At 40.1% G+C, this 24,047-nt stretch overlaps 1 protein-coding gene across 1 annotated transcript in view; it reads right to left on the minus strand.

Moving 5' to 3' along the window:
* TGFBR3 (transforming growth factor beta receptor 3) overlaps positions 1–24,047 on the minus strand; it is a 113,706-nt gene that overhangs the window by 45,345 nt on the left and 44,314 nt on the right. Inside the window, exon 4 of the mRNA XM_083867130.1 lies at positions 5,079–5,216. Coding sequence (XP_083723256.1) covers positions 5,079–5,216 — 138 coding nt within the window. The remainder of the gene's footprint in view (positions 1–5,078; positions 5,217–24,047) is intronic.

Raw genomic sequence — 24,047 nt, forward strand, 5'->3', positions numbered from 1 at the left:
GGGTGGTGGAAGAGGTCTGGTAATGTTTTTCTGCAGTACTGACTTGCATCAAGATCTCAGGTAAAAGCAGTTTCTACAGTAGTTGTCTAGCTTACATAAAACTGTGATCTGTCATAATCTAACCAGTCTAATCACTGATGAAGATGTCCTGCAACTTCCTCTCCCACCCCTCTTCATAATGCAATTTTGGCATTTATTCCCTGCAGAGGAAAAACAATGCAAAGATGCCAAGCATTTCCCTTTCTGAACTGAACAGAGTTTCCCACCCATGGGATACTCTTCAGGTGATGAGCCCCACTAACACTTGAACAGAAAGTGCCCAGATGCCAAATTGTTGTATTATTGTGACATGTATGAATATACAATCAGATAATATGACTACATGCACCAGTAACTGAAGTGATGATTTACAGTTACTTAGGTCAGGTAGTCCATGCACTAACCCATTGCAGGTATTTTTGGATTGAAATGTCATGATACTAAGGTACATTTATTTTTAACACAACGAAAATAAACTCAAGACTTATTTTACTAAAGTTACGGTAATTTCACAGCATCACCTACTTCACTCATCAATATAAAGCAACTCATGCAGAGTGTGAAAAAATAACCGTGTCCATGCTAAATGTATTGTTAACACCACACTAGGCAAACACCATATATTCCTTCCTCTTCCTCTGTGCACACAGAAAATTTTTGTTCAGATTTATATCAAGATGCCCAAATTTTCTCTTCTCTACTCACTAGTGTTCCTTATGTTTTACAGACATGGGGAAAACACTCCAAGAAGCAAAATGACAACACAAGCAACAGAATAGTGAAGCACAGCTCCCCTTAGCAGCCATGCCCTGTCATGATGGCTTCCTCCAAAGTACTGTAACTCTGTGAGAATCACTGTGCTTCCATTCAGTGTCACTTTGGACAAAGCTCTTCAAAACATGACATTAAAAAAATCCTGATGCTAACCCAACATAAATTTTGGCTTGTTTGGGGCAAGCTATTTAATTTTAATGATAATTTATTCCACTGTGAGGTTCAGCCACCAGTAGATATCTTGTGAAAATGAAACCATAAGTTGTTTCCATGAAGATAAAGCACATAAGTCACTGCGCAAAACTATGTGCATTACATGATAAAAATAAGTACAAAACCACATGTATACATAAAATCTACATGTCCATACTGAAAAAATGTTTATCAAGAAGGTAATTTGTGTTTGTGCTTCCCCCTATATTATAGCCATGCACCCAAAGCCTGGATTTTCTCCCACATTCATTTTAAGCTTCTTAACTAATGGAGGACCAGGCCAAAGGCAAAAATCCATGCTCGAACTATGTGATAAGAAGTTAAACTCCAGCCCAACTCAGTAGTATTGTATTTTCCTAGTATTTTGGATATGTGCTGATACAAGCTTTAAATCTTTTCATCCTTCCCTGGGGCAGCTTAGCTTTAATGGAAACTCAAACAAATTCACAGAATGAAGGAAACAGACCATTTTGCTAATGAGGACACTGAGAACACACAGCCTTAACTCTACCCTCTTCTCCAGTACAATCACCATTCAAGCTCTGTGTGTCTTGGTTTCTCCACCAGTACAATGCTACTAACAGCACTTGTGCTCCAATTCACCATCTACTCATATCCTGGAGATACCTTTGTTAGAAATAACCCTGAAATTTATAATACAATTAATTTTCAATTTTTATTTAGTTATTTACTTACTCAAAGTACATGTCCCTGTAACAGTTTGACAACTTTATTATGACACTTTACAAGGAAAAAAGCCCTAATATTAAAAATAAATAAAGAGCTAGGACTTCACTAATGGTTCCACGATTCTTTCACTATAAACTCGGATCTTGCTCTAGCAGTGTGGTCTTTGAGTAGCAAGTCACAGAAGTTGTCATTTAAACTTCTTTACACTACTTACTGTTCTAACTAGGATTCAACCAGTGAAAGTCATTGCAATTCATACTTTACATACAGTATATTAATAAAATTGTGAATGAATGTATTGTTTGGAAAGTCTGAAGGAAAAGCTGGAAAGCCAACGAATATCTTGCCTGAGGCTTCCATAGAGACAGACACAATAGTTATGACACTCCTGTGGTATGTGTGCCATGGAGTTCTGTTTTGAGCATAGAATTCATGGGCACTAGAAAAGTTTTTTTAAAATTCAAAACCTTTAATGATTCAAAAAACTCAATTTTCTGTTTTGGCTATACATTTAAGGAGACAACAAGTCAGAGCTACAGAGGCTAAGGAAGTATGCTCTGCACTCTGCAGCCCTTGGAGCTGCTATTTACAGTCCTGGGGTCAGTTGTCTGGAACTCATTGAAGGCCCTGGCACAGAGGCAGGGAACCTCTCTGCAACCAGGGCAGAAGCAGTATGTCCCTTTGCCCCACAACTCACCCAAAACAAGAACCCTTGATTCTGGAAAGCGACAACCTTTCCTAGGACAAAGACTCTCAAAGGGGTTGCAAACTAGCACAGCTCAACACAAAACTAGAGCCCCTTGATCTCTATTTGGCATACTGCACTTGCCTACAGGTGCTGCTAGGACTTCTCCACACTTTTCATGTTTTCTGTGCAACATGATTCTGTGCTGCTTTTTCAGAAATTTTTTGGAAAACAATGTGTTTTTCCTTGTGAGCACAGTCGAATTGTAGAAAAGCAACAGATGATGACCAAATTTAGAAAGAAGTTGTTCAGCCCATAACCTCATGGCTTATCATCCCAAGATGCCCTAGCTACTGAGAAACTGGGCCATGAAAAGTGGGAAGGCTGATGAATCCATGGTAAGAGACTGAAGTTAGTTTATGTTTACAGCAAAAATATCACCTTAGGGAAAGAACAAAGTGAACTTTAAGAGTGAGACATATGACAGAGAGAGGTAATGGTGGTACCTGGCATTCTGCAATCTTGTTCTTTGAGGTCTTTGTAGGAAAGAAAAATAGAAACCTTAAAATGGTGGAAGGAAAAATACATAAATTCATATGGCACTTAAGGAGATCCAAAATTGTTATGGAGAGGTATTCAGATAGATTAAGGATGGGTTAACACTGAGAGCCAGTTCAGTCCCTTGCAACAAAAAAGGTAAGCTCCCATAGGCAGCAGCATTACCCCAGCACCACAGGCTGGCAGGATGGCACAAGGCAGCACAACATTCAGCCCTTACCATGACTAGCAGAGACTAAGAGATAGAGTTTTGAGAGAGATATTTGGTTTGAGTCCCCCCAACAGAGCAGCAAATCCATAGCACCTACCAGGTCCTGCTGCTTCATCTGAGAAACAGTTCACTCCTCTCTGCAGCATCAGTGGCCAAGTTTATAGTAGCAATTCTTGAAGTCAGGCAATGTCTTGTTTGGCAAGAATCATGACTGCTGCTGCTCACCTCAACACCTTAAATAGTCTGCAGCAAACACTCACCTCCTGGTACAGTTTTGGCAGCCAGAGTCTTAGGAACATTCCTATTCTTCCTATGCCTTAATGCAGACTGCTGAAACCCCACTGAGACAAACCAAGCAAGCTCAGCACAATCACCATCTGAACTCCAGCAAAATCAACTGAGCAGAAATGGATGGGTATCAGCAGACCATCTCTCCACTCTCAGAGCAAGATAAGGGGAGAGGGAAAATCCTGGGTGCAGAGCAAGAACACAAACTAGCTGAACAAAATGTAGTTGGTAGGAAACGGGAGCAATAATGCACTGTAGGAGATCAAAACTAAACTCAAAGTAGGTCCAAGGCTTTATTATCTGATGAAAGATCCTGCTTCTTTTGTCCGTGAGAGGAATGAGGACTTGTCACACTATCGTTTCACATGTTGTTCCTCAGCCATTTTCTGAGCAGACCAGAACTGTACTGGTTGCATTAAGGTCACATAGCAGGAATGGTCAACAAGAAGATAATACTCATGAGTGTCCAAAACAACAATGAAAAACCTAAGACTGTGAATACCTTAGAATAAAAGCAAGTCCATATCCTTTGCACCAATCAGTAATACACTGTACTAGAAACAGGACTGAGTCCTTCAGTGTTCAAAATATCAAGGCTACTCCTGCTCTTATACCTTGATGACAGGAAAAACAATTCCAGAAAGTTTGCAGTGTCCAGCAAGCAACAGAACTCTTGGTGCACTTAACCATGTCACCACCAGGTCGACTGAGACAACAGTGTCCTAATGCTGCACATGGTCCATCTTCCTGTCCTGCTGATGCACAGAGACACAGCTAAGTTCCCACTGGTTGCTGCAGAAACCATCTTGCCTACCACTGTCAGCTGTGCTGGAGGAGCAAAATTAAGCCCTATAAGGATACTGCTAAAAATAATCAAGTTTAGTTTTGCAATTAGAGTTGAACATAGTGAAAGCTGCAACTTTCATAAAGACAACTCATGATTAGACATGATGTCATGCATTAAAAATTTAATCCAAACAACTTGTCTGTTTCACTACAAATAGCAAACTTGAATGTCCTGGCAAACTGTAAGGACATGATTTACAAATACTAGGTAATATTTGGATCTTGCATTATAAGCAGTGCTCCAGTCTTTCTGAGAAATAAAAATTACTTCATTCTGTGCTTAGCTTGGTCATTTCAACAGAGCAAAGCTTCAGCAGAGACAAAAACCATAACTGGACACACTGAGCTCAATACACACAAATTTCTGTTTTGGTCACAGACCACACAATTCCGATCCACTCTTAATATTTCCAATTGCTCTGAGGCTTTTTGCTTTATGGTACTGTTAGACTTCCAATCAGGACTGGCAATCTGGTATAACCTCACAGCTTTTTGAGCTCAAATGGCTGTTAGTATTAATATTTATACGATGTGCAGATTCTGAAAAGCAGTTTTGCTTTCCTCTCCTTAAATTCACATAACAAGTAATTGGCTGCTTCTCCCAAACTGCTTTGCCCTACCACCTAACTGGTCCCCAGAGCCCTACAATGAAACTTGACTCCCTTTTTTTTTTAATCTAAGTTTGAAAAATTTCCAAATGAATGTCATTAACTCCATGTCTTATGTGACAAGCAGCTATGATAGAGAGCAGGCCAGAGGACTGTGTACACTTACAAAGAAAACTCTTTGGATTCCAGGTGCCAGTCTTTCTGTTTTTAGCTTCCAGACCAAAGGCAAAGGAGAGTTGAGAAGAAACACCAGAGGCTTCTGGTGAATATGCACTGATGAAATTGGATTCAAATGTAACGTGACCTACAGAAAAAAAACACAGAAATACGTGAGTACTTCCTGGAATCTGAAACAATGAATCAAAGGTAATTTTTATATATATTATAACTTTTAGCATTGAGACATCTTGACTCAAAACTATAGACTAATCTACTTCCATAAAAGTCAGTCAACGGAGCACAGAGAAAAGAAAATATGAAATAGTTAATGTTTGTACTCTATGCTTGCAAAGCACTGCTAAAAAGAAAACCTTGGCAAATGCTGATGAAAAATAGCTTATGCAAAAGGTCAAACCACTAAGCTGAGAGCTGGAGAACAAGGAGATAAAAAGAATTGCAAAGCAAACTCTGATTTCTGGTTTCTAGATGGTAGTCTACAAAGCTGGCTGAGAGTATAAAACCTCATCTGCTGATTCTGTTAAGGGCATAAACCTAGCCTGCAAAACAAATAAAACTAAACAAACAAGAACCAGTAGGAACAAATCCAGAAACACAAGTGAGCACTACACTGCTTTATGGAAGGAACTCCAAATGAAATTTTAGCATCTACTAGGGAAAGAAAATGCCCATGTTCAGACACTAAAAGATACACAGGGTAAATGATCTGAGGAAAGTGGACATCATGGAAGTGAGACAACCTGTTCCAGGTGGCTTTGAAACAACCAGTTTGTAGTTGGTGAGTTGGTGGAAGTCCATCCTGCCCAGCTCCTCATATCCCAGTACTGCCCTTCTAGAAAGGGTTCAATGTTGCACAAACCCATAACCAAACACACAACAGAACAACCTGTCATTTTTTTGCATATACAGACTTGCAACTGATATTACAGTGGTTTTGTGGCACCTAATAAGCTCTTTAAGCACTCAGGATTTAGCTTGATACTTCATCCCACGTTATAGGGAGAAAGCCCTTTAGTCTGCAATGGAGAGATGATCTACCACAGACTGAGCAGGGAAGCTGATGTCCCACCACACTGGTGACAGGCAGGTTCCCTGACAATGACAGCTCTCTCTAAAAAAAGTACAGAGGAAGCAAACATGAACACAACCATCAATCTCAGTGGTGGCAAATAGAAACGAGGACAAAGATAATTCGGAATGAATTCTATATGCTGCTAATTAATATCCTAAAGACAATTTAAAAGGATATTTAAGATAGAGAAGAGCCACTATGTATAATTCATTGCATGATTCTTATATAGTGGCAAACAACCATTAAATTACCAGTAGAGTAAATGGACATTCACCCAGTAAACTAACTAGATGAAAGCTAGAGACCAAATTGAAAACTACGTACCTATTACTGCTGAAAATATTTTCCAAAATAGAAAGTAGGGTGGTTTTTTGTTTGGTTGGTTTTGTGCTTTGTTTGGTTGGTTGGGTTTTTTTGACCGCCGCCCCCCCCCCCCCCCCGCCCCTTTTTTTTTTTCATTTATTTCACCTTGAAAAGTTCACCATCACTATAAAGCCAAAGCCAGGCCCTGGTCTCAGATCCAGGAGGACAGCAGAAAGGCCTTTTTCACTACTTAAGAACTTGTAAAAAAGCTAGTTAACAGCTGGCTGTACACGAGCAGAGTGCCCCAGATTCTGAAATGCCACTGACCAAACGAGTCTCCAGTTCCCACAGTGCCAGACATCAAACCCCACACACACAGCTCTGGGAGCACTGAGGACATCCCTGTGCTCCTCTTTGTTCAGCTTCATTAAGACTTGCTGGGAAACTGAGTAAATCCATATGTGTGCTAAACCCAAGCTGCTTTAAAGGAGCTCCTCTCCTGGCCAGCAGCCAGGCAGTGCCATCTTCTGCTCTCTGCAGCCACCTCTGGCACCACCTGGCCTCCCAGCAGAAGACACAGTGTATTCACACATTTTGTAAAGAAAACTAGTACCACAGACTACCAAGAACCACATTTCTCCCCATTTTCTGCCTCTAAAGAATGAAATATCTCATTTTAGCAAACTGCAGGGTGGTAGTGCTCTCAATTCTAATGGGAGGACAGAGATCTGAAATGCCAGTCATGTTCTTAGCTACAGAAACTGCTTTGCTTTATCAGCTACAGAGCCAATTTAGTTCTGTTACCTGAAAATAAGAGAAATTATTCATTTTACAAGACTCCAGCTTTGGTGTTCTGTCTAGAAATGGAGAGGTGAAAGTAAAAAGGAAAAGGTGTTTAGAATCACTAATAAATTCACAACAATTAAAAAGCTTTCATTCATTCTTGTGGCTTTTCAGCTGTAATCACTGCTAATTAATAATAAGCTGTTTAAACTATTAAATGTAATTACCTTGTTCTGGGTTTATGTTTTCTTACAAAACAATAAAAATACTGTAATCTCAGTTCAGTAAAGTAGTCCAGTTTTGAAGTTGTGATCTCACAAATATGATTTTGAATTTTATTCTCATTTTTTTCAGCTTTTAATGGCATAAAGTACATCCAGCATACTTCCATGTCCAATAATAACCGATTTTCTTTGATTCTAGATGAAATTGATGAAATTACTTATAATGTCGTTTGCGTACTTAAATAACCAAGAATAAAAACCCATTAACAATCCTCTTGCACTGGCCAACAGGAGCACTCAGCTTAGGCTTGTACCCTGGCTGTTTTTTCCAGAACGTCAAGCCAATGTAAAAGATATGGCTCTTATTAGAAACTTTAAAAAATTTTTGCTATTTAAAATCTTCGTTATTTATTAAAAGTGGGAATGATACAATACATATAACACACTCTGAAAACTTCATCTCAGAAATAGCTAGGCCAAGTCCTTTGGGTAATAAGGAAATGGAGAAATAACTCTGTTTCAACTGATCTCAGAGAAATTTGTTCAAAGCCAACATCTATCAGACAAGATAGATGTTTTAGACTTCATGCAGATTTCTTCCTGTTGTTTTAGTCACATGAGAGCACACAGAGCACTACCTTAGTGAGAAAAGCAAAGACTCTTTGCAACTGCATCTACTATCAGACTTTGTAGTTGCTATTCCCTTAGCTTTGAAAATTAAAGATGTATATAATACACACATGCATTATTATTTCCATACATGCATGGAAATAATCAACAACATTTGAGCTGTATGCAGAAGTGGTGATCTATCTATCCATGCCTTTGGCTGAAACTACAGGATAAGTTACACCACATAATGGAATTTTCCTACATTTCTCCCTGAAAGTGCAGATCCTTGGGAAAAGCTACAGGACTTCAACACCAAATCAACTTTTTTCATAACTAAATGAAATGCTTATGTGTAAATTTTCCAAATAAAGGTAATTTTGCATTACTGCACTCATCAGTGATGCTCATGACTAAGCAACAAAACACACAATGCCGAATTTATGTGCCTAGTCCTAAACTTGAGAAAGAATATAGTTTATGTGACCGTGGTTCTGCAGCAGCCTCCATCACTATATTCCGTAGTGTATATATATTCCCTGTTACTAAACTTGTTTGCATAACACTCAGGAAAAAACTGAGTCTTGAGCAAAAAAAACAACTCAGTTTTACAGACTGGAAAAAAGCTCCCCAGAGCTCCACAAAAACTGCTCAGGACCATCTTGGTCATCATCTTTTTTATAACCAGTTTCTGCTTTAGAGCAGAAGGAACCTGCTGAGGAGCCTACCTGCTGGGTAGTCAAGTCTGAATGTTACTGTTCCCTCTGAGAAGCTGTACAAAATTAACACAGTCCTCACAGCATAAATATTTCCCCCTTTATATTTACAGTTGCTCCAACATCCCTGTCAGTACTTGATGATACACAGCAGGGGTATCTATTATGAGAGACTTCTTCTGGTTCTTGGAAAATTTTTCAAGGAAACTGGTGGGGAGTTACCAGGACTCAAGATCTTTATGCCAAAACCCTGCTGCCAAGAATTTGGGTATTTTATGTTGCATAACTACAGTCAGCAGGTATCACATGGAAATTTCAACCCAAGTACCATAGGCATGGTCAGAACAGCTCACCAGAGAGGTGCTCATGTGAAGGACACTGGTTTGAACTGCAGAGTCCAAGTGAAAGCTTTGAACTTTGACTATGCATTAGAGGCACACAAATACCTCTTCCCCACTCCTGCTTCAGAGACTGAAAGGCTTTACAGGACTCTAAGGTGTTAAGAGTTATGACATCAACACAAGCACAAGTTCATCACTTCACCTGCACTAGAACCTCCAGCACAACATTTAGCCCTCTCTTTAGCTCTGCCCTGCTAAGCTTTCTGCTGCCACAGCTGTGCTCCCACTGACTTGTCCCTTTGCTAATTTCTGGCATGGCTGCCTCCATCCACAGCACTGCAGACAAAGACCTTCATCCGTCTCTACAATTTCAACAAAATGTCATTTCTGCTGCAGTGCCCCCACTGTGGCTGTAGCTATACCATATATTAGCTGAGTCCCAAGACATCCCCCTCTGCAGGACACCATTCTGTCCCATCTTAACCCAAGAGCTACTCAAGGCACATCCTTTCTCACATTTCTACAGTTCACAGCACCTTCAAAACACAACACAAATTGATAGAAAGATACCGGATTGCATTAAACCATCAAAAATGTTTCTAATTAATAGCACAAGAGATAACTATCAATTTTCCCTTCCTTTTTGTATTTTCACTGGCAAAATCACTATTACTACATATTTATGTGAAGCCTTGCCCAGAAACTCCGTCAGAAACCAATCCTATGTATATTCAGTACTGTAAAGAGTGTTTTGAAGACAGTGTGAAATTCTGAACTCACTGAACTCTGTGGCAAAATTCCTAACTTCTTCCTGAAACTCCCGTATAAGGTTTTTTAAAAAAAAAAGTAATCAGGGATCCAAAAAGGGACATTCTCCATCCATTCCTAGATTTTCAAAGACACTTATAAAATACACACATTTTGTACTTCTCAACAACATACTACCTCAGCTGAAGTCTTCTGCATCTCAGGCAGCTTTGTGATCAGTTTGGTCAAACAATACCAAAAGAAAATGAAACCAGAATCATTCAATTGACTTGGGCATTTTTAGGTCACCCAGTCCATTTAAAAAGCAGCTGCTATTGCTTTGCCATATTTTAAAAACATATTAAGAGACAGCATATTATCCAAGCAGACAGCAGCACAACAGTACAGGAAAATAAGTCAACGTGGTCCAAGACATTCCTCACTCCCAGTGAAGGGCTCATTTGATCACAAAGCTGTTGCACAGCCAGCATTTTCATTGTGCAATCAATAGCCAGGCCAGACCTTCTGGGCACGTGTGTCAGCAATGGTCCTCTCAGCAAGACTCAACTTCAGCAGCTGTTTGTCAGAGGAAGCTCCTCTTCAGACTCACGTCTGGCCCCCTTTGGCACACACCCCTCCAAATAATACATGACTAACTTGTGAGGAATACAACAATTTGGTCACAGCTGAAAATTATAGACTAAAGCTATTTTGAAAACGTAAAGCAAAACCTACACATTCCTCTTGAAAAAGCATCTAAGCACAACTGGGATGTGAACCTCAGTGGTTCTGCCCCGTTTGCTAGAATGCCTTTTTCCATTCAGAGGAACACTGCCCATCAAAGCCCCGCTGGCACTGCACAGACAGTGCACAGCTGCCTCTGTACAGAGCCAGGCTGGCCACTGCTGCCTGCACATTCTGCACACAGTTCCTTTAAGGTCTCCAGCAGCAGCAAGGTTAAGGCGGCTGCAGAGGCTTCTGTCCCCAGAGATCAGTTTCATGGAAGGCTGAGTATCACCACAGAAACCAACTACAAAAACAGTCTACGGGCTTCTGCCCTGCTGCTCTGGTAAAGCAATTTGTACTACGTGAAAGGCAAGGACACAAACGCTGAAAACTGATCAAAGTGAAGGCTGCTGTTAAAGTACCATTCTGTTTTGCTGACTTCAAGGCATCGAATCAAAGGCTCTGTGTTTTGTTCTAAAAAGATGAAAGTTAAATGCAAAGGATTTGTAAGGTTGAATTAACTATTCCGGCATGAAGACCTTTAGACAAATTCATAGCACATTTTCCAAAACAGCCATTACAAATCTGTGCTAATAAGCCAGGACAAAATATGTGGTGTCGTATTGAATTACACTGCCTAGGCTTGGACAGCTGTTCTCTAAAAAACAAGAAAAAAATAATTTTAACTCTCAGATCACATAAGTACATTTTCTGACTTACAAGTGATGCAGTAAAGACAGATTTATGACATCTTAACTCATTACTCTGCTGCAAAGACTAAATTAACTCATTCAAAGCAGGCAAAATTTAGAGCTGAAATCTGAAAATTTATACCTATCTCTGCCTTAAGTGTTCTTACTCTTTTTGTTAATACAAAATTTATAGAGCATAGTTTATTCTGGTATCACAAGTTGAAGAAATTAATATGAAGAAACTTATTTTTACAGTTCACTTATGTCTATCAATATAGGAGATTTGGAATTTCTACTAAAATTCACTTAAAAATATAATGTTGGTACATTGGCTGTAATAGAATTCAGTCAAAGTATTTCATTAATCCACCTCAGCTGGTGGGATCTAGTACTGCACTACTTTTCAAAGTGTTTACCAAGTACTTTGGGAAGGATACTCTTCTTTTAAAAATAAAAGTAAAGAAAAAGAGTACTCTTTACACAGGGATTGTGATTCAAAATGGAATACTGTTTTTTCCTCCTCCTCATATTTTTGCTATGCTCACTGAATATTGTGTTACAGATTTGATATCCAGCCAGCTATAGTAGATCACAATACTCAGCTTTCCAGAGCCAACAGTTTCTGAGAGAGAGTTTGCTGATTTTTCCAAGAAACTCAAAATATGTCCACATGGTGTTACTGCTTGAATGTAACTTTGCTTGCAGGGTTACATATTTGCACTATTAAATCAAATGATTGTATAAGTACGTTCCTAAAGGAACATGAGATCCTACTGCTTCCCTTCTGGGAAGGTCCTCCAATGCAGACTCTGTTCAGACAGAGCAAGCACCAATTTTTGAAAACTCACCCCAGCAATCAAACAGAAGATCTTCAAACCAGTATCAAAGAAATCACTAACTCCAGGGAAACTGCAATGGTACTAAAAGCAAGCACTCATATCCACAGTTACTTTTTCTCCCACAGAATCCAACACTGTGCCACCTTTGCAGACCTTGCCAGGGACACACCATGCCACCTTCTCTCTGCCAGACCAGCACTCATGGAGGCTGCTGGGGCAGGGACCTGCTCTTTGTGAGAAAGCAGGGAGGGAGCCGTGATGCACGAGGCACCAGGGAAGGAAAGACCTTTTGCTACTTTCAGGATGAGGCACAACTCAGTCCTTAGGGAATGGATCTGAGTCCCAGGTAGCATCCTCCCAGCTGCATGGGGAACTGAAGTTTATTTCCAAGACTCGTGTAACGCTCTAATTTTAAAACCAATCCTTTGTTTACCCTAAATTGCAAATAGATTGGCATTGCCTGGACCTTCTCGCCCACACAATAGTAGAGAATCAGATTGACTAAACAGCAGTTATAGCTCAGTTTTAAAAATCATGGGAAAGATTTACCCCTGGCATAATTCCACTGAAGCTACTGGCATTAAACCAGAGACTGATGTGGTCCCATACATTACTTCATAAAAGAGAGAATATTATTGCACAATCTCTTGACTGTAACAATCCACCACCCAGACTGGAAAACTAGGCTTCATAAAAAAGAAGACAAGCAAACAGAAAAGTTGATAAGAACTGTCAAAATATGACCTGTGGCCCACTGCACTCTCTCCATTAAGAAGTACTCTCAAAAACCTTTGACTGAAAAGTGTTTGAAAACTCCTCCCTTCACCCCTGCTTGTCCTTCATCAGGGGCTGAAGGTCAGGGTGTGCTGTGCTAGACACAAAGAGTTTAAAAATTAAGTCCTACAGCACATGAATGTGCCAACATCCACTAACAAACTATTTTGAATTATGCATGATGTTCCCATTATTAATGATTCAGAGGAAAGATCAGAGAATCATAGAACAAGCGGAGTTGGAAGGGACCCTCAATGATTATCGAGTCCAACTCCTGGCCCAGCACAGCACCATCCCCAAGAGTCACACCCTGTGCCTGAGAGCATTGTCCAAATGCTTCTTGACCTCTGTCAGACTTATAGGGCTGTGACCACTTCCCTGGGGAGCCTGCTCCAGTCACTCTATAGGTGAAGAATCTTTTCCTAATATCCAACCTAACCCGTCCCGACACAGTTTTAGGCCATTCTCTTGGGCCCTGTCGCTGGTCACCCCAGAGAGGAGATCAGTGCCTGCCCCTCCTCTTCCCCTCATCAGGAAGTTGTAGAATGTGGCGAGGTCTCCCCTCAGTCCCCTCTTCCCTAGGCTGAACAGACCAACTGACCTCAGCCACTAAATGCAGGCCCAAAACCTGTTCGAGATGAGAACTAAACAAAGTTCCCTTCACCTTCAGTAGGGATGAAGCACCACACTTGAGTTTGGCACCTGCTCCCTGCAGAGCAACATACTGTTTTTAATGAAAGTCTAAGGTTTCAGAACCAGCTAGAAAAATGACTTGCCCATACACTGATTTTGTAGTTGTATCCAACAGTCAGATGAGAGAGAGCCCTTTAGAACAAAAGCCTAAGGGCTTGCAGCATACTCAAAAATTATATGTAGTTCTGCCTCCAGTGTAAGCTCTGGGACATTTCTTGTCCCAATATTAAATGACCAAGCTGAGGGTCTGTGTAATAGGATGGAATTGCAGCACATTTAGACCACCTCATGTGGATTTGTAATTCAGCTACTCCACACAGCAGGCTAAAAAAAGCAAATTACAAGTAAATAATAGCATTATCAAAGACATCATGTGCCAGATGAGTAGAATGGTATGCTCTATGACATTAAACATACTGCTCTGTTCCTGGCAGCAGAGTTGCCTGTGTCTGGTTCACAACTCGTGGGTTCCTGCACCAGTGATACTTTCTCTTCAAAAGTGTAAGAGTAGGCAACCATGCTGGTAAGGTTTTACTGGAAATGCAGCACCTATTCAGAAAGCACCACAGCTCACACAGCATCAGATAATTCTGACACAAACACACATTACAAAATAGTGTTTCTACCTTCATAAAAATATTAGACTGTTTTTGCCCACAGCTTAGTCACACAATTTATTTCCAGACAAAAACATAGCAAATTAATTTCTGGTGTTCCTAAGTTGTTATTCTAAATTGAGCAGCCAAATGCTAATAACTTATGCAAATACCTACATAATAAAAGCTATTCCTGATACAAATAACTTGGCAAATATGCAGAACAGTTATTGAAATCCTATTTGCAATAGAAAGGGGTATTACTTTCACAGTGCAAGAATAATAAGAGTAAAGAAACTTAAGGGTTTGTATAAGAACAGAACACAAAGGGCCATAACTGTATTACTATAAGTCAGACTGAGACAGTTCTGTGACAATCATCTTGAAAGTATAACCCAAAGAGTTTACTGATAAATTCCCTGTAGATACTACTGCCGATGTTAGCTTTATTTACCTGAATTATACAAAATTCAGCTTTCCCTGTGCTTATCTATTTCAATTTAATTTTCACTGAATATGTTCTGCATTACATAGCTTTGAGAACCATAATTCTCCTGAGAAAGAAGATTTTTCAAAACTTCTGTCTGCAGCAAAGAAACCAGTCTCTGCACAAGCAATTCTGCTCAGCTTTGCCAACCAAATGTAACTTTCACATGATAATCCCCACTTTTGTCACCTGCAGAGCAAGGGCTGCCCACAGTGACCAGCCCCACTGTTTGGTCAATGCAAAACTGATTCTGCCAGTGCAGAGCTGGAACCCCTTTGCCCATTCTGTCTGTGACCTGAATGAGATGCTCAGGCTCCCAAAGATTAAGTGAAACCATTTGTGCCGTCTGCCCTTCTGCAGATCAGCCAAGCTTCCCAGCACTCGAATCCTAAAAACACAATGCTTTGCTCAGCTTTGCATAAATCAGTACATGTCAATACCATTCACATGGCATATAATGAATCCTGAGGGGACAGTCTTCCTTCTACACAGTTTGTGGGAAAATTCCTCGTTGCCTTTAGATCTGTTTGAGGGCAGAGGATCTGTCCCTGTACACCACAAGTAGAGCATCTCCTCTACTGTTGCTAGCAGCCTATTCAAAAAAGAAGAAATGAAACAAATCAACACATTATTAACATTAACACTATCTCATCTCCACCAGGTCTGAGGGTAAAGCTGACACAGCAGGTTTGTACTTCATCTCAACTGCAAAACACCATACAGATGTAAACTGAGCAGTGTCTAAAGAACATCACAGCAAAACTGGAATCTGAGTACAGAATTTCCAGATCCCAGGGTAAATCCTTTCTGTTTTAATGTCATACTTTCCACTGTTTCAAAGGCTGCAGGTGGGGAAGGGGAGGAGGCTGAGATAATAGGGCTTAAGAAAGCAAGTAAATACTACAAAAAACATGAAAAAGATGACAGAAAGACTGCAGGGAAAAGGGTTATGCCATTTGAAAGCCTCCAGGTACAAAAATTTTGGTCCTCAGGGTTTGCAGCTAGACCCCAGGTAGATACAGATGACTGGAAAAAAGAAACATCATTCTACAGCTGTCTCTTAAAGAGACACTGTCACACAGAAAGAGTAAAATGCAGTGTTCACATCTTTAGTGGACATGCAAAACTAAATTCTTGCTTTCCAAGCCAGGATAAGGAACAGCATGTGTACATGACTCATAAAAACCAGAAAACCTAGCAGCAGCTCCAGATTTAGGAAACAGTTTTGTTTACTTTATTGTCAGTAACTCACCAGCCCAACTAAGAGTTGGTGCAAATATGTGTCTGTACTACACTTGCTCACGAACAGTATTAGAAACTAAATACAAAGGAAACTGCTTTCAGAAGATTAAAAGTAATTGTTACCAAGACATTGTCTCTCTACTCCCCTGCATGGATCTTCAATCTCCCCTTTTTCTTTTCTGATTTTCAAACTTAAAAATAATCAGAACTTTTAATCTCTGTACAAAGCAGTATTTGAGGAATATTTCAAATAATGATTTTATTACAGTAACTACACAGGAAAACAACAACAAACCCACCCAAAACCCCTAAGGAACCAGATTTTCTATTTAATACAGCCTAGCCATATAAGCAAAACTACTCATATCTCTATATAATTGCAGAATCAATACGATAAAACCTGACAAAAACCTCCAGAAGAAATTTGTGATGCTATCAAGTATTTTCTTGCACAATAGTGCCATTTTATGCACATCATATCTGCACCTTCTTGCTGATTCTGGCTTGAAAAGAAATTTACTGTAGTAAATACTGGTTTGCTTTCCAGGTAAGTAAGTAAAACTAACTGCTGCTTCTTGCATGCAGTATTTTTCCATGTAGCTTCCAGGTGCATTTCCACTGTTCAATTTACTTCATTGCAGGTATCACTTGAAGCCCAGTTAGTGGAGGAAAGAAGGCATGTTCCAATGCCCTACACTAATGATACACCTACAAAGCAAGGGCCACTGTATTTCTCTGCAAAATGAATGTCATAAAGAGTCACTTTTCCCAAGAGGCCCAGAACCCTGTGTAGACATTCACATGCACTAGCATATCATGTCCATGCAGAAGACATGAACACTGAGCTTCCTTGAGAGACGATGGAAGAGTAAGCCAGACCTCAGTCTTCAGGGTAAGAGAATGTTGGTTATCTCCAGAATGGTGACAGTTCTTAATACTTTTCCCTCACTGATGGCATTTGCCTGTCTTCTAGACAAACTAGACTAACTATAGCCACTACCATGTTAATTACACATGATATGACATCCAATTTTAATAAAAATATTTCTTTATTATAAATTGCCACAGCAATTGTTAAACAGACAGTATCATCTATGACTTATCTCTATTTCCTTCAAACTTTTTCAAGGAAATTAAGTTTCAGATATTTGTACCTCACAGTGCTATTTTTGCATTTTCTCCTTTAAATAACAAGTTTTCCTACTGTGTAAGTACTCTGCTTATGTTTTATAGGGAAAATAAGAGACTCTTCTAGAGAAACATAAACTTAAGTGTTACCAAAGTGTTATCAAAAGCAAAATCAACATAAAAACACCCAACCAATTAAAACATTTGTTGTTCCTCTTGCCACAGCATGGTTTTACTTCTTCAGCTGATACAGGAGCATGGCTGTCAGGCATGGCAAGCTCCACACAATTTATGTTGGAAATTTTCCCCTGCACTGGGAGGCTGAAGAAGAACGACTTCATTAATTCCAGCTTTTGGTTCCAACAGACACTCTAGAGAACAACATAAATACGACCACTCATGACAAATGTTGCTCCAACATCTCACACATGCTTGCACGAGCCCAAAGCTAGACTGGAACCTGACAATGGGGTTTGTGATATAAATGGACTCCTGGAAATGTCATCACTTCCTTAACTATCTTTTCTTGGAGAAAGCAGTAATTTATGAAGAAGATATGTCAGAAGCTTTGAAGAAACTGGAGACCATGAAACACAAATCACAGTCTATGATCAAAAAATCAACACACACCTGCCTGAAAGAAACATGTGAGCCCACGTGCACAGTGTGCTTACACACACAAGCCATAGAAAGGCAGGACAAATCCATGCAGTGAACAGCAGCAGTGCCCCTCTTGCTCTCTACAACCCTCAAGAGCACATCAGTACCTGCAGCATCTTGCATCAGAGGAAAACAAGAGACCAGTTTATAGCTTCCAACACAACATTTTAAGCAAGAGTCAGCAAAATCAAAAACTGTGAGCAGTCAGAAAACTCATACTGACATTTTTCCTTCTGAGCCCGTTTAGCGTTCTGTGGTAGGCCTTGGCATGGCTTCAGACACCACTGCACACAGCTCTCTCTCAGCTGAGAACAGGGCTCACTTTCTGCACGCAGCAAACAGTCCCATTTCTAAAAACGGAAAATACCAAAGGTTTGCACAGCACTTTCCAAGTCATGAGATGTCACTGCTGCCTCTTTAAGGGCAGACACGCGTCAAGCCACGCTCCTGCAGGACACAAGGCTCTGTACAAACAGGCTCCTCTGGCCAACACAGGACTTCCTCTAGCAGTTCTGGTGGGCAGAACTTGAAAGGACTGCCAAATCCAATGACCAGCAAATCCTGAGCTGGCTAAAAACAATGCGCAAAGACTGCAGTCCAGACAAACAAGATGAAAAAGCCACATTAAAAATTTTTATGCAAGCACAGATGCCTCAAAGTACTAACAAAGAGGGGAAAAGAACGCTGTAAAGGCTTTCAAGCAACAAACAAACTCCACTTCTTAAAGATTTAGCAATGCCATGTTCATCATGAAGGTAATTAAGACATCAGTGTCATTTTAATGTATCAGTTGCATGGGAGTTGCAGCTTTCAGCAGACATGGAGTTATCTGAGACAGACACTGAATGATTACAATTTCTGTGGCACGTGCTGCTACTGTTTTTAAGGCTTTATAAGGTCTATCACATACTTGTTTTCTGATTCAGTCCAGTACTCCAGCTGGGCTCTTGGGCACGGCTGGGCTGTGCATAAAGGGAGTAACAGCAGCCTGCTAAACCACCCTGGTGAGCCAGTGGAGCTACCACAAGCTGTGGGCAAGCTTTGGAAATTACCCAGGATCAAAGATGCATGCCACGAGGAACTCCTGCTTTCCAAGTAACAAATACAGGGTGTTCCAGGAGTACATTTGCCACAGCATCACTCACAGCTTGACTCAAACCTCAGTGGCGCAGAGCATTGGTGGAACCAGTAATTCATCTGGACTTCCCATTCTTGATCTTATGTGCCATCCTTCCCTTCACAAAACACCATGTAAAATGATCACAACAAAAAGCAGTAGTTAACCTCAAATTTGACAGAGAGGCTTGCAGGTGGCCAAACTCATTTTCCATTGTAATTCTGTATACCCAGGACGACTGATTATACTGTGTCTGTAGAACTTCATGAACCACACGTCATCAAGGAACAAGAAGTAACACGTGAAGTGATCGGGTTGACCTTGATGGGCTCAGTGTAACAGAAGAGCTGGCCAGCTGAAGAGGCTGAAGGCTCAGAACCCCTGAACATACTTCCATGGAAACATGCAGGTCTGCTGCTATACCTTGAGATCCACTACTGCTGCCAAACTAAGGTGGTCAGAAATTGAAGAGGCAAGAAAAGGAAAATACCCTTGCAAAGTTCAGATTTGGTCTCTACCTTGGCAGAGGCACAGTGCTTTGTTTTATCTCTCAAAGCTGCTTCTTCTAAAGCAGCAACTATTTTTCTTCAAAGCAAAGGCCTTTGACCTACCAGAAGTACTAAATATATCAGTGCAGCACTGTATACCTATTCAAACAAATGAATAGGTAACAAAATCCTCACAAACTCCAGCTGTCAAGTAACAAACCTTGAATTCCCTTCCTGCCTGCTGTCAGCACATGACCTCTAGGCCCCCTCTGACCATGGCTCTGGTGCTGCAGGTCACTATGTTTTAATACACACAGAAAGTGGCCCCTTTATTCAGCCTGAGCTGAATCTCAAGGCTGTTTCTGGATCTCTGGATGCCTGAGCACAAAACAAAACATTTTTCCCTGACAAAGCCTTGGGTAAGGCTGTTGTAGTATTCAACTTCTGAAACCAGTTAAAACAAACACACTGAGAAATCCAGTAAATATGTAGCATAATAGGCAAAATGAACTAGGTTTTCACCACCTTCTCACCCAGATCTTCAAAGTCCTAAAAACCAAAAACACTGTGACACAGAAAAATTATCCTGAATTCAGAATATCAGCCTATTATAATTAGCCTATTACAGGAGCTAACAGCCATTTCAATATCCATATCCATTTCAATATTCCATGTTTACTCTCAAAGGAATTTTTTAAAAGTTGTTATTATTAACTTTTTGCCAAGCAGCACTGATTAAACACTGAAGAAAAAGGTTTGTTGAATTATTACAGCCTAGTGGGATTACTCAAAATTAAAAAAATAAAGACAAGTCCTTGGTTTTCCTGCCTTCATTTCATATAACACATGTTAAACATCTGTATCAGGCATAACATCTTAAAGTTTTTGAGGATGAGGATGTCAATGAAAACAATAGTGAATCCATTGCCAGGAACTCTGATTCCATGTATTCATATGTATTCAATCCTAAGTATTCACATGAGATTAATTTTATACGCCCCTCCTCTCTCCCTTTAACTATTTCAATTGTAATTGTGTGCTCGAAGCAGCTGAGGGAAATTCAACCAACAGGCATTAGAAAAGAATCCTCTATTAATTTAGGACTTGATAATATACCTAAAGAGCGACTTCCATCTTAAAATAATTTTAATGCTCTTCTCTACACATTTTTCTGGTGCGAATTTCTAGTTTCCAAGTGACTCAGCAAGCAATAACTCTTCCTCAGAACAATCAGCTCCATTAGGAAGCAACTATCTCCTTTCTAAAGACTGAGAAACTGAAGCAGTGAAGATATCCCAAGCCAAAAAGAAAGTTATTGTAAGAGTTCAGTAGTTCCTGGCATTCAGTTGAGACCCAGATCAGCACAGAAATGCACACACGCACTCACTTCCCCAGGAATATTTGATCAAATAAAACAAACAAAAAAGGCTTGCATTTTTCTTGCCAAGTTCAATATAAACACTTGAGGCTATTACATGCACCCGTATTCTATTTCCTATGATAAAGCATGGCCAAATATGAATTGTGATAAAAGACATTTCTAAGAAATACTTGAAAAAAATTGGAACTTCGGGGGTTCTTACTTGAAGAAAGAAGACATTCCCAGTCTCAACATACAAGATTTCATCCCAGTGGATTAATGAAGTAAAATACAAACAAGTTCATTGAAGATTATAAATGTGATAACAGGAGTTTGTTATATGATCTTATATTTACCAGATTTCTGCCTTAACACAGAAAGGGTAAACTACTGATTCAGTTTTGCAAAGACTGTTCAGAATACATAATCCTATACATTTCCAGTCTGTCTTTTGTCTTTTTTCCAGTTTATAGGGAAGGAAAAGCACCCAAATCTTACAAACCCTTACTGAAAAGCCTGCCTGTGTTACAAGAGGAACACGTACCACTGCCATGCCCTCCCCCTCATCAGCCACCCCTTCTATGTTTAAATTTGCAAACGCTTGTTGTCTGTATATTCTACACAAGTGTCAAAGTGACTTAAATTAATGCATACACATATGTTGCATATTTATGAGAACTATGATAACTGCACAAGTATGTTTAATGCATGAACTCTCCAAGGAATTTGCTAGGGGAAGTTTACACTTCTCCCAGCAAGTAAGGAATGTGTAATTTAGCAGCATTCTAGCACAGTGCAGGTTAAAAACAAAACAACCCGACCTCCTCCCCCAAAGCAAGCCTTCACTTAAAGATTTTCAGATCTTGCATTCTACATTATCAGAACTTCATCCAACCTCTGAACAAATACATGATTCATTTTAAACTTGCTTTCCATGTTGCTAAATCTAAGTAATGTGCTGTCAAACAAAACCACTGGTTTTATTCTGGAGTCTACTGGAAATACTACATGACAAACAGATTTCTGACTTTTGCTATCAGCATTTGCAGGCAACAGGAAATACCTCAGCTGGTAAATCAAGCTCATGTAACTTAGGGTGATGGGTACATTCTACTTTTAGACAAAGGGCCACTTGGAGTTGGTTTCTACAATAATGGAAAAGATAACATTTGCTCTGCTTTGTTCTCTGAGTCTGATCCTATAAGTAAAATCTGATCTTTCCAAGTTGTTTACACTCTTTTGCTCAACACTGCTGCCAGCAAACCTTGCTCCAGCTTCCTGTGCATTTTTAGAGCAGCCATCTCCAAGGTCTGTGACTGGAAATTGCTCAGGAAATGGAAAAAGGAGGCTAAAGGTTCCAAATGCTGAAATCCATTCAGTGCCCTACACTTCAGTATACCCCCCAAGCACACAGACAAGACAGCTTAGGGCAAGCTGCTCTCTTAACGTAAGCACGTTAGATGAGGCACAAACAGCCTCTCTTTGCTAGACAGCAAGTATTTTTACTCAACGCCACGTATTTAATGCTATCACTGTGTCAGGCTGATCAGGCAGTAGGAGCACTGCCTGCATCCCCGTGCCTCGTGCCTCGCTCACGTTGTGTGCGCACAACTGCACAAAGCGCCAAAGGGGCCGGCCCAGAGGGAAATTTGGGCTTATGCAAATGTGCACTCAGCACTTGAGTCATGCTGCTCTCTTGGGAGCTACAAGCTCCAGCTGCAGCCCATTCCATCCCAGCCCTGGGCACCCTTTAGTAACCAAGAAGTTACAAGTTCCCCCAGTACCACGTCCCCACAGTGCAGGCACTCTTCTGGCCTGCTTTCAATAAAACTTGTGATTACCTTCTGAGACCTACTCATACCACATTTGCCTATGACGTAGCAATGGATTTAAAATTTCCTGGGAGTTGAGAGAAGCACTGAAAAATCTATAGCAGAATTACACACAGCTATTTAATTCTCATTGGAAACTATGCTCAAAAACCACAAACCAACCAACGAACAACCCCAACCAAGCCACCCCGCCCCACCCCAAGCAAACAACCCACAAAACCCAGAGTAAAACCACAAAGCCCTACAATTTGGTCTTCATGCCCAGAGAACTGAACCTACCTACACTTTCTTCAGTCATTCACAGTGCACTTATCAGGCTGATAACCCAGTGCCTGGCATACTAAGAAAGGCTTAGAAAACACTGAATCAAAACAAAATCCACTCCCTCCAAATATAGAAATATCTGTTCCTTGTTCACAGCCCCACCAAAAAAGTATCATTTTTCTATTCATCTCATGGCAGTAGAAGATCTGACAAATTTTGATTAATGGAAGCCAGTGAAATATCTACTGAAGAAACTGCAAATAATTTTTCTCATCATAAACTAGATATTTAAGATTATATATATATATATATATTGAAAATTAACACAACAGCTGAAGTTTCATAGATGCATACAATATACATGAGCTGAAGTCCCCACAAATCCAACAAGGCTGATACTGGAGTCAGTGGAAAGACTGATTCAGGGCAAGAGAATCTACCTTTAGTTCAATCACTAAAAAGACTTCACTTGAAAGTTCTTCCAGCACAGATTTAGACCCTCTTTTCCTAAGCTTCTCCCTGTTAGATCACTATCTTTGTTCTCTCATTACAAACTTTCTAATTGTGTACACACATGTTGCTCTCACAGGACACAGTACTAAAGATTTGTGTGTGTAATACTATAAGAACATGAATTAAAAGGCTCAGCTGTCATGGCAGGCAATGTTTTCTTTGCACTTTGATATTCTCTTTTGATGTGTTTTGAGAGTAAACAACAATACAGGCAGAATTTTACATCAAAAATTTCATTCTACTGTTGCTTTCAGAACAGCTAAAGTTTTTGCCAGTCCCTCTGAGTGCAGCACACATAAATAAGTAATTGGACTACCATAGTCAGCAACACTTGCTTTCCATACAGCAGTCCCCCCTCAGTGAAGCATTAAGGCTGTACTACACTGGCAAAAGAATCTGAACTTCAGTATTTGTTTATAGTGGTCATGGCAGGGATCCAAAGGTATTCATGTTAATTTACAACACATTTAGGTAAACGATCTGCTTTTGAAGACAGCCAATTCTGCAAAGGCCTGTTGGAGATCTAAATCTGTTTCTTATTTCCTCTGCCCACCCCCTACCTTTTTTAAGTACACTTGGTGGTTGTGAAAGACAATGAAGATGGTGGCTAGGTATGGAAGCAGTTTATTCATGTGACATGCAAAGCGTAGGTGGACAGTCTCCATGCAAATTGTATATGGCTCTTTGTGGTACTTTGGTAAAAATTCAGAAATAACTTTATGCAGCAAATTAACATATAATAATCCCATTTG

This window comes from Zosterops lateralis, assembly GCF_965231275.1.
Source record: "Zosterops lateralis genome assembly, chromosome: 9".
Lineage (NCBI taxonomy): Eukaryota > Metazoa > Chordata > Aves > Passeriformes > Zosteropidae > Zosterops > Zosterops lateralis.